This window comes from Chiloscyllium punctatum, chromosome 22, assembly GCF_047496795.1.
Source record: "Chiloscyllium punctatum isolate Juve2018m chromosome 22, sChiPun1.3, whole genome shotgun sequence".
Classification (NCBI taxonomy): Eukaryota; Metazoa; Chordata; class Chondrichthyes; order Orectolobiformes; family Hemiscylliidae; genus Chiloscyllium; species Chiloscyllium punctatum.
Genome location: NC_092760.1, coordinates 37,642,352 through 37,659,362, shown reverse-complemented (window position 1 = coordinate 37,659,362; position 17,011 = coordinate 37,642,352). Strand labels below are relative to the sequence as shown.

The 17,011-nt window shown below is 39.5% G+C and overlaps 1 protein-coding gene across 12 annotated transcripts in view; it reads left to right on the top strand.

The window, feature by feature from the left end:
* The window catches only part of ptpn5 (protein tyrosine phosphatase non-receptor type 5), a 245,750-nt gene extending 229,269 nt beyond the window's left edge, over positions 1-16,481 (top strand). For all 12 annotated transcript variants that reach the window (XM_072592038.1, XM_072592040.1, XM_072592036.1 and 9 more), the window contains 6 exons: positions 934-1,013; positions 2,109-2,246; positions 5,514-5,624; positions 6,548-6,711; positions 7,119-7,232; positions 10,339-16,481. In XM_072592038.1, the coding sequence (XP_072448139.1) occupies positions 934-1,013; positions 2,109-2,246; positions 5,514-5,624; positions 6,548-6,711; positions 7,119-7,232; positions 10,339-10,432 (701 nt within the window). In that variant the 3' untranslated portion in view covers positions 10,433-16,481. The remainder of the gene's footprint in view (positions 1-933; positions 1,014-2,108; positions 2,247-5,513; positions 5,625-6,547; positions 6,712-7,118; positions 7,233-10,338) is intronic.
* The last annotated feature ends 530 nt before the right edge of the window (positions 16,482-17,011 follow it).

Below are 17,011 nucleotides of genomic sequence, written 5' to 3'. Positions count from 1 at the left end.
ATGTACAGTGCTTTGAACAGCCCCCCCAATACATGGGCCTTGGGGGGTGGGAGTGCAGGGGGTAGGCGGTGAAGGGGGCAGCTTTACGACCCTGAACCACATATAGAGACACTGTGGCAGATGGCCAAACGTTTATCAAAGAAATAGGTTTTAAGGAATTTCTTAAAAGAGGGAAGCAATTTGGAGCAGCAGAGAGAAATAGGGATGGAATCCTGGAACTTCGAGCCAAGGTAGCTGAAGGCAAATCTGGTGAAGTAATTAAAATTGGGGGCTTCTCAAGAGACCAGAATTACAGCAGAGTAGATGCCTTGGAGCGTTATGGAGCTGAAGATTAGAGAGAGAGAAGGGTGAATCTATGGAAGGACTTGAAAGTGAGAGTAAGAATGTTCAAGTTGAGGCCTTACCTAACGAGGAATTGAAGTAAGTCAGCAAAGTCTAGGGTGATCAGTGAACTGCATTTGGTGTTAGTTGGAACACAGGAAACAGAAGTTCGGGTGAGTTTCCAGTTACAATAGTTATTAATTGATGTAATACTAGACTATGGGCTATAAGAAATGCAAATAATAGCCTCAGTAGTGTGCAACTAATTCCTCTATATTATCCTCACTCCAACGTGTTAACATCAGTTTTGAAATTGATCCCGATGCGCTTTTAGGGAGACTTGCATAAGTACCATAATGTCCCATCAGATCCTGCTTATTCAGGCTATTTAACTAATTTATTTTCCAATAAGACTGCATAGGAATGATCGAATAGGTGCTTTTTATGTTAGGGAATGTTAGAAAATGGAATATGCAGGAATTAAACTATCTCTTAGTTAAGATGTAGCCCAAAGGGTTATGCTACGAAGGCACTTGTTTGTAGATTTGAGTGATCAAATTCAGTTAATGCAAAGATGTTCTGTTCTTTTTTATTTTGCCATTTCATTTTCAGATCCTCACAGCAGAGTGTGCCTTACCATTAACAAAACAGAGGATCCGCTTAGTTCATACATTAATGCTAATTACATTCGGGTAAGTGCAATATCTAGAGGCACAGCTTGAAGAGGCTGGCTGGGCCAATCTTAAAAATGAATGTAACAATTACAATACAAGTATAACAATTATTGTGTTGCGATATGGAATTTCCATTTATTCAGCAGACCCTGGGCTACTTCCTGTGTAAGTTATGAAGTTATTTTCTTTAACACAGGATGAGGTTATTTGCTGAGTCATTTATGATTGATGGGAAGGGTAAGTATTTGTCCCTATGTGCGATTTTCAGAGTTGCAGTTTATGCAGCACTGTTACATACTGTCTGTTTTATAGGTACTACTATGCTGATAGCAGGTGCTCTATATTAGCACATGGCCTGCATTATGTGTGATGACATTATTATGCCTCAATGACAAGATGTTGTGGCCGGACTACATAAGACCCTTAAAAATGATCAAAACAGGGACTGCATCTGTGGTCATGAAGAATGAGTGCTGAAGGGGCTCCCATTATTCAAAAGAAATTAGCCTCTCAACCAAGTGACTCCCTCCAAATGGCCTACCATTCCAACCTAGACACTGTCACAACACTAATCCTTCTGCAGTAGCCAGAAAATAGCCTTATGCATTGGGCACCAAACAATCCTTCACTGGCTGTTGCTGTTGAAGATCAGGTACTGACATCCTTTTGCGTTATGATTGATGGCACAAGTATATTGTGTAAATAAGTGTTTTGCTCATCCCGTGTGTGCACTGCCTAAGTCAGCAGCGTTGTGTAGCAACCTGGTTGTCAGCCTTACAGAATATTGGTTTTCTCAGCAGCATGGTTGTGCAAGAGCTAACAGTGAGACAAAACCGAGCCACCAGAACAAATTGTTTTCTTTGATTTGGTATGTAAAGTATCTGCACAACAATTGAACTCTATTATTTGCACAACTGATCCCATGCTTCAGTTTCTGCTTCCTTCAACTCAAAGTACAGCTCAAGCAACTGTGTTTTCTTCCACCACTCCTTTTGACAGTAAGTGTATCAGCGATTCTCCTCACTGCATCACTGCAGGAGCATAGTGCAACTATGCTGTCATGTTTCTGCTTCTCTAGCACTGGTATTGAGTTGATAACTTTGTATGTTGCAGGGCTATGGAGGGGAGGAAAAAGTGTACATTGCCACTCAGGGACCAACTGTGAACACAGTGTCAGACTTTTGGACAATGATTTGGCAGGAGCGGTCAACCATTGTTGTCATGATCACAAACCTAGAGGAGAAGAATGAGGTACTATTACCACTATCAGCACCATAGACTTGGGCATTATTTTCAAATAGAGGAATGTGATTTTTTAATGAGAAAACATTAATTTGCACATATTATTGTCCAAATTTGTGTTTACTTTCTACTCTCGATCATCTTATTTTGAAGTTGTTCTTATTGTCATCCTACAAGTCTTGATTGCCTTCCAGTCTCATCTATGTGTTCAAGTATTATTTCAAGAGCAAAATTCAATCAGTGTTCAAATGTGAAGATCATGCAACTTCTACTGAAAGGAGCTAGAATGCACAATTTCAGCACTGCCCATTATTACCACTTCCAAATGAACAGGGATCTTTCCTTCCTAACTGTTATGTCTCAGTGTACTTAGCATCCAACTATGATTGGTGATGAGAGTTATGTTTGAGATTCTTTGACGGTGACAGGGGCTGAAATACCTGGTAACTGTCCCAGCCTTAACAACATGACACTCAAAAGATTTAACTGGTGGGACTTATCTGCATGCCCTTAGTTAATCAGCCACCCAAAGCTGAAGGGAAGAAGCAGTTGGACAGCAAGTGGGCATGGCATGTTGTATAACAGGGACCGCAGAAACTGTCTCTGACAATCAGGTCAGTTTTATCGGGAGCAGGTGCAATGCCTGGCTCCACAATAGAACTCAATAAATGTAAAATAATTTTCCTACTTGAACTTTCGCTGATCCTGGGTTTTCCTTTCATGTCCTGGCGGGAAAGCCATGACAGGTAAATGACCATAGACCCAATTTGCATGTCCTTTCCTCTCTTTTTAGGAGAGGAGGTTAAAATTGGGGGTCTTCATTAAGTTCCATGGATGATTTTATTGGCTTACAGTAATGCAATTTCCACCAGGTGGGTGAGTTTAAATTCCCCCTCCTCACCTACGTGCAAGAAAACCTTATAAATCAACTGCTATATTTTTCATTCAGGTACATTCCTGGGAGGGAATACAGTCTACTTCATTTTTTATTGGTTTCCTTTCCCCTCTCCTAAACTACACTCTCCGAAAGTGTACAGGTAGAATGCTAGTTACAAGCCTCTGCCAACAAGACTCTTTGCAATGCTATTGACTCAAGATGGTGACAGAGGGAACAAGCCTGCATTGTTTACAAATAGCTAAAAATCTGAATATTTGTTAGCTATGATAACCCAAATATGTACCTCACTGACATGTGAGCTTAAGGTCTCTACAGAACAACACTTTTTCAGTGAATGAGAAATCTTACAAATAATCACTTGTTGGCTCTTTTCAAAGAAAGATTGAATGATGAAGCAGCATTTTCTTACAATTAGGAGAAGAAGGGAGAGAAATTGGGGAGATTTAAAAGACCCGCAATCCACTTGAACTAAGTGATGGAAGTTGCTAAGAGGATGTGAAACATTGCCTGAGAAGACAGCAACAATGATACAGAAGTTGAAAACAGCTAAGATGTTGAGAAATAATCTAAAAAAAGGAATAATTTTTCAATAATTCATTGAAAACCTGAGTGCAGACTTTTCAAGTTGTGGTTTTTATATCATATAGAAACAAAATACATCCTGAGAAACTGCATTGCTGAAAACATTCTGTCTGTCGGAAACAGTTCCCAGCTTTCTATGAGTTCCCATTTAAATTCTCTCCTTACACTGATCTCTCCATCTTCAACCTTCATACCTTTACAGTCAGGTTTAAGGAAAGGAAAAGTGGCGAGAATTTTAACTTCACTAACCGACTGAAGTCTTGTGAGTAGTGTCCCTCTGAGATCTGCTGTTTTTGAATGCAACTTTTGGATGAGGGGTTTCCAATCAGATTAGCCGAGAATCTGGATCCTTGTGAGCCACTCAGATGGGATCTTCTACGAGATGCATGGCCGGTCTTGAAGTTAAGATAGAAATTTAAAAGCTCTGGGCAGAGGGTGGATGAGCTCTGAGAGAGGTAATTAGGGAAACAAGGTCTTAGTGGGAGGACATGTGGGGTACTGGAGGCTTTGGTGGGCAGCTCATAAGACTTGGGGTGAGAAATTGGAGCATCAGAGGTTTGGAGTCACAAAGTTCAAAGTCTCTGGAGAAAGCAAGTGATTGGAGGCCTCAGGAGAAGAAATGTGATCTTAGATGGAGATCAAAGGTCGTGTGGAGAAATTGGAGGAGCTGGTGTCCTTTCAAGTGCATAGTGTACCAAGCAGCTAAGTGCAAAGGCATTTACGTCCTTAGCCTTGAGGCATTGCCTCAATTTAGCTGACAGAATTCCAGAAGCATTTGAAATCTTGCTGGTCAGAGTTAAATTTTAAATTGGACATACAAATGATACTCATTTCCTCATTACAATATTTAAAGTGCTCACCCACTTCCCAGGAGTGGCTGTATGCCTGCATTCTATCCCATTCTCCCACTCATTACAATTGGAAGTGGGTAGCGTCAAGGTAAGTCAGGGTGAGAATTCAGGTTTCTAATGTATTAACTGCCTCCCAAACTCAACCCTGTTTTCGACATTAAAATTTCTCATCCTAATCTATCTCTCTCCTGGGCATTCTGTAGCAATAATTATTAACTTCAGACAATTAGCTATGTTCTTCATTTTCATGCATTATAAGTTTGTTGACAGATTTGAAATTATCCAGTGTATGCATGTGGATATCAAATGAGATGCATATAACTGTGGTACTTCTTTGATGACTCAGTAGTCTGCCATCCATGTTTGCAACCATCTCCCTGTACAACACTCATTAGGCATTCTTGAAGAGTTGAGTCCACACAATTAATGTTGCTGCAGTACTCCATGGAGGCAGTATTATACCTGTGTTCAAATCCACATTTATATAAACAAATGCACCTTCCCAGCAAGAGCCGTTAGTTAACAAGTAACATGAATGGAAAGCCTGATTTTTTTTCCACTTTATTATCACACGAATCAATGGTATGGAGTTTTACTTACTTACTCTCTTCCTGATAATGCTGACTTAGCACAGACCAGCAATTGAACCTGAGTCAATGAGTGGAAACCACTTCAAGCCCAAATGATCTCACTAATAACCCAGCCAAGCCTATGTTCTTTTCCTGTACTAAGATCCCTAGTTCTCCCTGACCACAAATCAATAATTCAATACATTGAGGTGATGACTAGACCTTCCTGATCACTGAATATGGATGAGAAATCCCCTATTTAGGGAGGAAAAAACACATGTATTTGACAAAGCTTTCAGATTTCAAATCTGAGTTCTTAACTCTTCATGGCCTCCTGAGTCGACTGATATTTCTAAAATTCATTCCCCTGTTTCAGAAATGTACAGTGTATTGGCCTGAGGTTAAAGCCAATTACCAAGGAATCGAAGTGATCGTAAACAGTGTTCAACATGCAGATGACTACAGTTTGAGAAACATCACCCTAAAGGTGAAAAATATTCATTTCTGACTTCATTGTTGGATCAATAGTATTGATGAAAACATTTTCCATTGTTTTATATACCAGTAAGATTATCTTCTCTCTCTGACTGTTAAAAAAAATATTTGTCATTGTTTCACACCTAAACTTATTTGTCTTTGCCTTCACATTGTGACAATTGTGGATATTAGGATTTAAGATTTTAAGTAATGAAGAAAGGCCAGAGGGATTGGTATGCTTGGAATTCCAAAAGGGATTTGATAAAATTGCATATAACAGGCTTGTAGTAATGTTAAAGCTCACAGAATAAAACAACAGTGGTGGGATGTATATAAGGGTGGCTAAGTGACAGAAAATGCAATATTGAAACTGAAGGTCTCAGGTCAAAGGCTTAGTCTTTACAATGCAATTGGATGTGGAATCTCATTGGAAAGGTGGATGTGCTTCACAGAAGTGGCAGGAAAAAACCTGTTAAGCATGCAAATAATTGCAATCTTACAGGAGCTTTCAGATTCTGCAAAGCTTGCATGGAACAACAAATGTTAGAGCCTTTTCAGGTATAACAAGATGGTGAATTACTGAAAGGTCAACGCTGGCTTTAAGCAGCAGCTATTGACAGGGAGGGGCCATTGGTATGGGCATTGGCAGAGGCTGTTGGAAGTGGAGAAAATGTTGTTAGCAGTATATGGGAGAGGAGGCCTGGAAATGGAGTGCTGCCATGTGTTAACAGCCTCACTCTCAGGTGTTACGGTCTGATAAGGATGAGAGAGGGAGAAAGTTGTAGCTACAGACAGCATCCATCTGCAGCCTGAGGACTAACAATAGCATCAGCTCAGGTGAGGTGGATGTTCGCATTTAAGTTACGTACTAAGGTCTGTAGGTTTGTTACCCCACCATACATAAGTTTGCATTGCACATGTTTCCAATTTCAGGATGGTTCAGAGGAAAGACATTTAAAGCACTACTGGTACACATCGTGGCCTGATCAGAAGACACCAGATAATGCTCGTCCACTTTTACAGCTGGTTCAGGAGGTGGAAGAGGCCAGGCAGCAAGCTAAGAAGGACAATAGTGGACCAGTGATTGTCCACTGCAGGTACAAAGACAATTTTATACGATAATTTCAGATTCAAAAGTCATTGCACCATTTACAACTCTAAATCATCCTGTCTTCTGGTCTTAAAACTATAGATCTTCTCCCCTGCATTCCCCAGCATTTAATAATCAAGATGGTGAGTCAGTCACTGCTTTCTCATTTGTGCCATCTTCTGTGTTTTTCATGATGCTGTTCTGTTCTTTGGCCTTTACCTGCTTTTCTCAAAGTCAGAAAAGATCTCTAGCAATGTTTATTCAGTTGGATTCCCAGAGAAGAGAAGATTCTCAACCATATTCTTGTGTTTTTTTCATTTCATCTATTTGTTTTTTTAGTCATGTAAATTCTAGACTCTTTTGGTTTCTTGTGAATACAGATGTTTACATCATTCTCTTGCTATTATATTGCAGTGCCGGCATTGGAAGGACAGGCTGTTTCATTGCCACCAGCATCTGTTACAGAGAGCTGAAGTATGCTGGTGTAGTTGATATACTGAGGACAACCTGTCAGCTAAGGATAGACAGGTCAGTGGACTCATTCATTTAAAGCTGTAAAATGCATTCCATGTTATAAAGCAGACATTACAACAAGCCGACTGATTGGTGTGTGCAGATTACAGACACACAGCAGACAAACTGACAGGCAGAGTCGCAATATTATGTACACATTGCATTAGAGATCTTTACAGGGAAATGCTCTGAAAGGCAAGATACACAACATTCCCTCAAGCTATAAAAGAAAGTTTACATTTTTACAGAGGCTAATGAGTCTATGAGTCTCTATAACAAGGTGCATGATCCCACAATATCAAGTCTGCGCTCTACAGTAAATCGAATGGAAACATGTGTGACTTAGTATTATAAGAACCATATTCCACACTTTTGGAGATTGCAGCATGCTGTGAATGTCAGGCACAGCATAACTGATAGTGTATAGAAATTCCCTTCGTCCATCTGTACAATTCTGTCTGGGGGAATTGTAACTTTCCTCATGATGTGACAGAATGTCTCATTACTTTGTTTCTCAAAATGGTTTAAAAGTCATAAATAAATAAACTTTGAAAGATTTTCTATGTTAACAAGTACTTAATTTGTAAGAGTCCTGCATAGAGACACAGTTGCCAACAGAGACGGGTATGAGTAATTAGAATAACAACATTTGTTCATGTGAAAATGTACAACAGTTATGGCTTGTAGGTGGCTCACTTTCTCAGTAGAAGGTATGTTTTGTTTTGTGTAACTTATAAAGGGTAGCTGTTATCAGTTGTTTTATATTTTATTTTAAAGAAACATGATCTCAGAATCAAACAGAGTCAGAAACAATTTATTAAATTCTGAGTTCATCCTTGCCACTCGGACTTTCAAGCTTTTATAAATAGTAATTGTTTATACACAGATTTATCAAGTACAGTGGATTAGAGAAAGAAAAATTATTTCATTCATTTCATAAAGTATGAGCCTAGAAAATGGATGATGCTGTGCCCACCTTGCAAGTGTAAAGCTAACACAAGAATATCCAACGTTCTGATAATATACCTGCAAACACTGAGCCAGAAATGCACCATTTGTCTTAAGCACCAAATCATATGCAAACAAAGCCTGATGGCAGCATAACATCCCTTAATACGAATAAACTGTTTGAGACTCATGTTAGATTGAACTGGCCTGATCACAGATGTCTAGAAATCAAGGTGTGCATTCTACCACTCCAGGGGTCTTTATCACTACAGGGTGCTATTAAAGACAAATTTTGCAACATTGTTTTTCTTTGTAAGCAAGAGCTGCTATCAACTAGCACTTACTACTCGCTCAATTAACACCCCCTCTTTCTCCTGATTGCTAAACCATCTTTTTCCTAGTTATACCCTCCTTCCTGATTACTTACTCACTCCTGGTCCACTACACTCACAATTGGTCCTCTGCTCTTCCGGGGCTTACTAAAGTAAGCCAATCGTACAGTCAGTGGGTCACTGTTTCTTGTAAATGCACCAACCAGTCCCAAATTAAAATGCAATCAAGATCTTGTTAATGCCATAGGCCCCCAATTTTCCCATTTGTTTTAACATGAAACCAACACCTACTTTGAGTCCCCTTTCAAAATGCATTTATCTACATTGACATTAATGCCAGATAATAATGCTATTAACACCAGACAGAAGCAAGACACAATTGATCCCTTATAAATTTGTGTCCTTCTGTATTTTTTTTGTTGTGCTGAAAATGAATAAAACAAGGAATTCAAGATGGAGATCAGGAAGTGACTTAAAAAGAATATAATGAGTCTTGGGCATTTGTGTCATGGCCAAAATTTATTACTGTCCCTTTGACCTTTTGAGACTGAGTAACTTGCCACTACCACATTGCTAGAGTCACATATGTAAGCTAAATAAGGATGGCAGTCTTCCTTCCCGAAAGGATGTTTTTGTAACTTTCAATGACAGTTTCATGGCCATGAGATTATTGTTATATTCCAAATGTATTTATTGACATAAATTCCATCAGCTGCTGTAGTGTGATCTGAAGGAATGTCTCCATAATATCAGCTTGAGCGAGTCTGGATTCCAGGTTCGGTGACATTCCCACTGTGCTATGACCTCCTTCATGGCCAAACTGGCTGCAGAAGGCTCAGGGTGAACAGAAGGCCTAATGCTAGGAAGTGCCAGTTTGAGTATGCCTTTGTAAATTCCCAAAGGATCATTCTGTCAGCTCAAATGAGTTACCCAGCACTTTGGGCAATATCTTCAAAATGCTCTATTCTGAGTTGCAGCCTACACAGTTAGAATCCCTACAGTGTGAAAACAGGCCATTTGGCCCAACAAGTCTACACTGAACCTCTGAAGATTATCTCACCCAGACCCATTCCCCTATACCTATTACTTTACATTACCCCTGACTGATGACAATCTTCTAGACCATATTATGATCCTTTAGTGTTTTCTCGTACTATAACAGGATCCACATTATTCTGATCTACTGGGTGTAGGCTAGCAGTATGAGCATGGGGCTTAAAATCAGATGACATATCAGAAGGCATCACTTATGATTGCTATCTTCATCTCCACCCCTGATTTGGTGATCATGGACACTCTACTCCACTTGCCAGGGCCTGCTTAAGCGACCCCACCAAAACCACTCCAACTCACAAGTCCAGTCCTATGGTGGCGAAACTGTGGTGCTGGAAAAACACATTAGGTCAAGCAGCATTCGAGGAGCAGGATAATCGATGTTTTGGAAGGGCTTTTGCCCAAAACGTTGATTTTTCTGCTCCCCTGATGCTGCCTGACCTTCTGTGCTTTTCCAGCACCACAGTCTTGAGTCTAATCTCCAGCATCTGCAGTCCTCACTTTGGTGCAGTCTTATGGTGGCCCCCATTCCCAGTAACACAGTTGAGACTAGATGGCTGCCGCCTATCTGAATGGCTGGCAGGAAGGAGAGCAGTCTCCTAAGGTGAGGAAAACTGTGACCTTAATCTCTTACAAGCCTGATGACCACAATGTCAGGTCAAGGCCTCTACTCCATCTTTTCAGCCTCGTTCAGCCAGGATGTCTGAGTTTATTTTTTCAAATAAATTAGATGGATTGTGGATGCTGACAGGAATCTGACATGACGTGAATGTTGTGTTGTTTCTCAGGGGAGGCATGATCCAGACATGTGAGCAGTACCAGTTTGTGCACCATGCCCTGAGTCTGTGTGAGAGACAACTATCTCAACAAGCAGAGGAATAACTGACAGCCTGCCAACCAAGCAGCCATGGACCAAAGTGGCACAAAAATGTTGACTCTCTACCAATATGTTTTCATGTCATTTGTCAAACAAGCTGATGCTAACTGTGTGGGTATGTGGTTTACAAACAGAATGGTTCATTGTCACTGAAGTGGACATCATGAATGTTAGTGTCTGAGTCATTTCATTTTTAAAGAACAACTTTTCAATTCATGCAATTGTGGAGAAGTTAAACAATCATAAGTGTGCATATCTGTGTTCATGCCTGAATAGATAGATGTCTGTCACTCTCTCAGGAGTTGCAAGTAATTCACTTCAGTTTCTAAAGCAACATTTTACATTGCCAAGATCACTGATATTCTCTCTCCACTGGATCACATATATCGGTTTACATATGACATACAGCACAGAAATAGGCCATTTAGCCCAAGCAGTACATGTGGGGATTATGCTATGTGCAATGTGAGGCATTCAGGCATTAGATATTGAATTCCCAATACACTGTCTGAAGATCAGGGAGTTCTTCCATCCAAGTTTCCTTCCACAAACTCCACCAAAAACAAACTGCATTTTCAACTCAGCATGTTGTGGGAAATTGTTGTGTATGTAATTGCTGTGTATGTTTGGGTTATTTATGAAAATCAGGATGAGGTGTTATGTAAGTTTAAATTCTTTTCTTTCGACTTCACATACTTTGGTAAAACAGATTTTGAAATCTCTAATGAGAGGAAATAACTTTTACTTTTGAGAGTATAATTATAAAAACGATTTTAATTCAATCTATTTTATTACACATTGTATGCCAGAAAATTGATTGAATGGCATTTTTATGTACGTTGAAGTTCTAAATGCTTGTGTATTTTGTTGTCAGGGTAACTGTTTTCTCTTTGAGCTAAGCACCACTTTTGGCTAAGGGAATGGTTGAGTTATACATATCAGAGACTTGTTATTTGTTGTTGTTTTATCCAAATTATTACATTCTCCACATGTTATTTTGGAACTATCTGTCCAGAGTGCAATGACTCTTCTGTCATTTTATCAAGTTGAAACATGTGGAAGTTTGTAGAAAGTAAACGAAGTATCTTCTATAGGCACCCATATTATGATTTTAGTCCAAACTGATATCGTATTAAAAATTATTGCAGGGTGATATGCTTTGAAATATAGCTTTGATCCCATTCCCAATCCCAGACACATACATGAGGTTGTGTTAGTCTGGAGGAAGAATCACAGATAACCAAAGCAATGTTGGAAGACATGGGCATCCACTAAAACCTTTGAAGGTGAAGGGAATTTTGAAGGGAAGTGATTTGTTTTATTGTTGGTGTTGACTTGCCTGCTGTTATTCCAGGTGATTTGGGGTTCCAATAAAAGATAGATTAAAACATTCAAACCGAGTAGAATACAGCTAAAATAATAAACATGTCATAAATACATGAGTATGTTGCCTTTTAATGTGGGGTGAGCTCTGTAGCCCTGTTATGGTGGACAAAGAGAAATAACTCGTTACTAGAGATCTGTAGACATATTCCTCAGAGAGTAACTTTATACTGCAGTTATTGGGAAGTCTTTATAGCTTATCACCATGGAAAGTATAACATTTCAGTTTGATAAATGATGAGACTCATGTCTCAACTTGATGGCCACTGCTCATGACAACAAAACTCCAGCTATTTGTTTGCTTAAAAACCTGGGGTGAAAGTACAACTTTGAAATAGCAATGTTTCAACAATTTTAGAGAATTTAGATGCCAAAATAAAGTTTGAGGAAGGGATATTCTGTTCAATCCCCCTTTTGTGTTGACTTTAAACTTACAAAAGAAATATTAGTTTCCAATGTCCTTTGTGTCAAAATATGACGGTCACACTGAAATTAACAAGAGGGATGTATTTACTGAATTTTTGAGAAATTATCTTGTGATCCAATCCATCAATAATACAGGTTGGTGTATATTAAAACTTGTACTGCATGACTGGAGCGGTGTCAGAGTTATTATCGGTAGTAATTCTGAAATATAACTTAGCATTTGTTACAATAAGGTTTCAAAGGTATGGCCCATTGTTATTTCATTTGTATGATTATGGTTCAAATTCGGGCCAGAACAAAAGATTGAAAGATTGAAAGCTTGGAGTTTGAGTATGGTGGTCAAGGCACTGGAGAATCAGGAGGTGAGTTACTCACTGCAGGAGGCTCCTACGGGAAAACAAGTCAAAATGCTGAAGCACAACTGTCCTTCATTAACAAAAATTGGAAATGTCATTAAGTGAAACCCCTAGGAGGGTTGATATGGGAAATGGAAAAATGATATTGGTGCAGTATATGGCATTCGTATCAAGTTTAGAGTAGGATGTATTTTTGGATAATATACAAGAAGCTTTAAGCTGATGAAGACTCTGATGATGAATCATTGGATGATAATTAGGCTGATGAAGAGTCATCTTGTACAGATCAGACTCACTCCACAGATGCTGCTTGACCTGCTGTGATTTCCAGCGTTTTTAGTTTTCAATACAAGAACTTTTAAGCTGATTTTACCCATGCTGTATCTGAGCTGGGAATAGTTGATGTTGATTCTTGGTATGAGTTCAACAGTAATTCAATTATCAACATTCAGGGCCACCATCTTGAACTTTAGCAAGAAAACTTATGATAAAAGGAATAGATAAGTAACCTTCATGCTAAATATGCAGCAATCTCTTCAGATAATTATCTCCTCGAGATGAAGCTGATGTGAAGAATTGCCATCTTAGCTAATATTAGGCAGTTTTCAGTGAAAAGATTCACTTTCTTTTATTCATTCTTGGGATATGGGCATAGCTGCCAAAGCCCATGTTAAACTGACCTTGAGAAGATGCTGGTGAGCTGGCATCCTTGGTGTGTAGATGCACCCTCAGTACTGTTAGGGAGGGAGTTCAGGTTTTTGATGCAGCAACAGTGAAGGAATAGCATTCCGGTTGCAAGGCAGGATGATGTGCAGCATGGAGGAGAACCTGCAGATGACTGATATTCGTACATCTACTGCCTTTGTCTTTCTGGTGGTAGAGGTCACAGGTTTCAAAGATGCTGTCTAAGGAGCCTTGTTGAGCTGTTGTTGATGGTACACTGTGCTGGTGGTTGTGAAGGAAGAGAATGTGGAACGAGCTGTTTTGTCCTGCATGGTGACATTTTTGTATTTTTGAGAATTGATACAGCTGCATCCCTCCAAGCAATTGGAGAGTATTCCATCACACGTCTGGCTTGTACCTTGTGTATGGTGGTCAAGGCAATAGCGAATCAGGAGGTGAGTTACTCACTGCAGAATTCTAGCCATTTATCTGCTCTTGTAGTGACAGTTTGTGTATGGAGATCCAGTTCAGTTTTTGGACAATGGTAATCCCCAGAATGTTGACAGGGAAGAATTCAGTGACAGTAATGATTAGGTGGATTGGTTAGATTCTCTCTTCTTGGAGCTAGACATTGCCTGGCAGTTGTGTGGCATGAATGTTCCTAGCCACTTGTCAGCCTGGATGTTGTCCAGGTTTTGCTCCATATGAAAATGAGCTGCTTCAGTCTCTGAGGAGTTGTGCATGATGCTGAACATTGTGCAATCGTCAGCAAATGTCTCCACTTCTGACCTTATGTTGGAAAGAAGATCGTTGATGAAGCAGCTGAGGATGGTTAGGTCTAGGAAACCATCCTGAGGAATGTCTGTAAGTAAAGATCCGGGGCTGAGACTTATCTTCAACAGCTAGAAACATCTTCCTTTGTATTAGCAAACTATGGAGAGGTTTCTTCAAATTCTCTAGGCTAGGCCCTTCCTGATGAAGGGCTTTTGCCCAAAACATCGATTCTCCTGCTTCTTGGATGCTGCCTGACCTGCTGTGCTTTTCCAGCACCATATTCTTGACTTCCTCCAATTCCCACTGACTTCAGTTCTGCTCATGTGCCAATTCGTATTTAGGCAAGGCAGCCACTAGCACGAACAGAGGAACCAAAACAATTAGTTGTAAAATATATGTTTGTGGCAATTTGATGAAAAAAAAACATGTTTCTCAGTTTGAATAATGCTACTCTATCAAATATTTGACAGACAAATAGAAAAAGTTTACAAAGGTGTTTGGCAATGATTACAATGTTAATTGCAACAGATATATCTTTGAATAAACTATAACCAAATAAAGTGTGTATTTTGAGTTACCATTATGACTATAAAATCTTTAGAAAAATTCAGCATCTTAAAGTTTTCAGTGTCTGATAATCGCATCTATCTAAAGTCTGACTTTAATTTCTATCATGTCAGCCTTTGCAGAATTTACTTTGCATTTCTATGAATCTCCATTTTCTGCTTCCACCTGTGCTAAATGCTCTCCTTTTAAATTTTTTTAATATTTGTAGGTAAAAGGAAATTAAAATTTCCCTGGAGAGCACTTCCATGGATTTGCTCACTAAAATGATGTTTCCACAAATTAGTTATCAACTGACCTTCCTTCAAGGATGGACATGCCATCCAGTTTTACTGACCTGAATAAATGAAACAGATCGTCTTCATCAATTTATCTAGTTCCTTCTGAGTCCTAAAAATAGCAATCACATCTCCTAATGTATCTTTTCTTTGATCACTTCCTATAATCCAATCTTTCCATTCCTGAATCAATCAATATTAATACTAATCTGCACAGAACATTTTACAGATATCAAATTTATAGATCCTGGGTGAGTGATGCTGTAAACATTATTACTACTGTCACACTTCCTCACAACACACACTGTAATCCCCAGGACAGATAAAAAAATCACTAGACAACTTTGGCTTCACTGTAAATTGATAACATTGACTACATGATCCCCATTTCAGTTACTAATCTGTGCAGAGTTTGCCAAACTCAACTACAATGACCATGATGATAATGCCTAAGTTAAGAAAGAATGAAAGATAGAAATGTTGTGTTGCAATCTCATCTCCTTATCTCCAGTCTTTTCGTAGCAGGATACACTTTTTTTGTTAGGAACTTGCAGAGCCAATTTTTGTAAACAGTTCACCAGAAAAATAATACTTAATATAAAATTAATAAACCAAACAAAAATAGTTTGGAAAATTATAGGCAATGCATCTACAATTTTCTGATTTACACTTGCAGAGGTCTACCAAGCTGCTATAGATTGAAAACTCAGTAGATCCATCCCATATAATTGATCTATTTTGTGTTAACTCTGTCTCTAGCCTGTAACAGTCTGCTTATTTCTTACTCAGTAACTCTTTCTGATCATTGTCTCTGCCCTTCTATTTCTCGTTCATTCTTTCTTATTTGAGAGAGCAACAGCTAGCAGGAGTTCAAGTCTGACATATAGGTTTGTAAGCTTATGAAGTCATCTAAAACATCAACAATCCCTGAAGGCAAGAACTCCTATGGATATTGGGTGAAGATAGGATCTAATGATTAAACTGTGCTGATCCAACTCTGATGATCAAAAGAGCTGCTGAGTCCAACTTCAAACAAAATCACTTGAACATAGGGCGTCTAATTCCATTTGCAACTGTAGCCTAGCAAGAGTTAGCTCAGGGAAGCAATTAGAGGTTTCTATCCCGGATAAGTTTAGATTTCTAGTAGATACCTCATGAGATGTTCAAGTGGAATTCAAGATGGCCTCGGAGAAAGGAAACAATAATCCAACCTGTGACACTCACTCTTGCTCTAGCAAATGTCAGTGGGATTGATTTTTAAAAAGTGCTGTTATTGCTGGTGTGCTGATTAGAGTGGTGCTGGAAAAGCACAGCAGGTCAGGCAGCATCCGAGGAGCAGGAAAATCGATGTTTCAGGCAAAAGCCCTTCATCAGGAATGAGGCAGGGAACCTCTGAGGTGGAGAGATAAATGGAGGGGGGTGGGGCTGGGGAGAAGGTGGCTCAGAGTACTATAGGTGGATGGAGGTGGGGATGAAGGTGATAGGTCAGAAGGTTGGGTGGAGTAGATAGGTGGGAAGGAAGATTGGCAGGTAAGACAGGTCATGAGGATGGTGCTGAGCTGGCAGGTTGAAACTGGGGTAAGATGCTGGGAGTGGGGGGGGCGGGAAGGCGGGAGGGGAAATGAGGAATCTGGTGAAGTCCACACTGCTGGTGTGGACTTCCACTAAAGAACAAACAGAGCAAACTCATCATTTAAAAGTTTTGGGTCACGCACCCCTATATATTAACCTCTGCCATTCACACCTACTGTACATCAGTCACAATACTTACATCTTGTTCCATCAGTTTGTGCCACCCACATCCATCTTGTTCCAGCCACTGGTGGCATCATAAACAATCAGCATTGATTTGTTTATAGACAGGGCCAGCCAGTGCATCTACACCAGCACCAATCAATGCCATTCATACTTGCTACATATCTGCAATAATGACATAATTACCTGCAGAGCATCACTTACAGCCTTTATCTATAAACCTGTGCCAGTCATCTCCAGCAGCTTAAAAACTGACATTAAATGTAAAAACACTACTCAGTGCAGTACTAAGTTACCCATTGTCTTTTAGAAAAGAATTTACACTGAGAACATTTTTCCTGAAGAAGAGTAGGGAGTTGTCCTGAGTGCTAACATTTTTCATTGG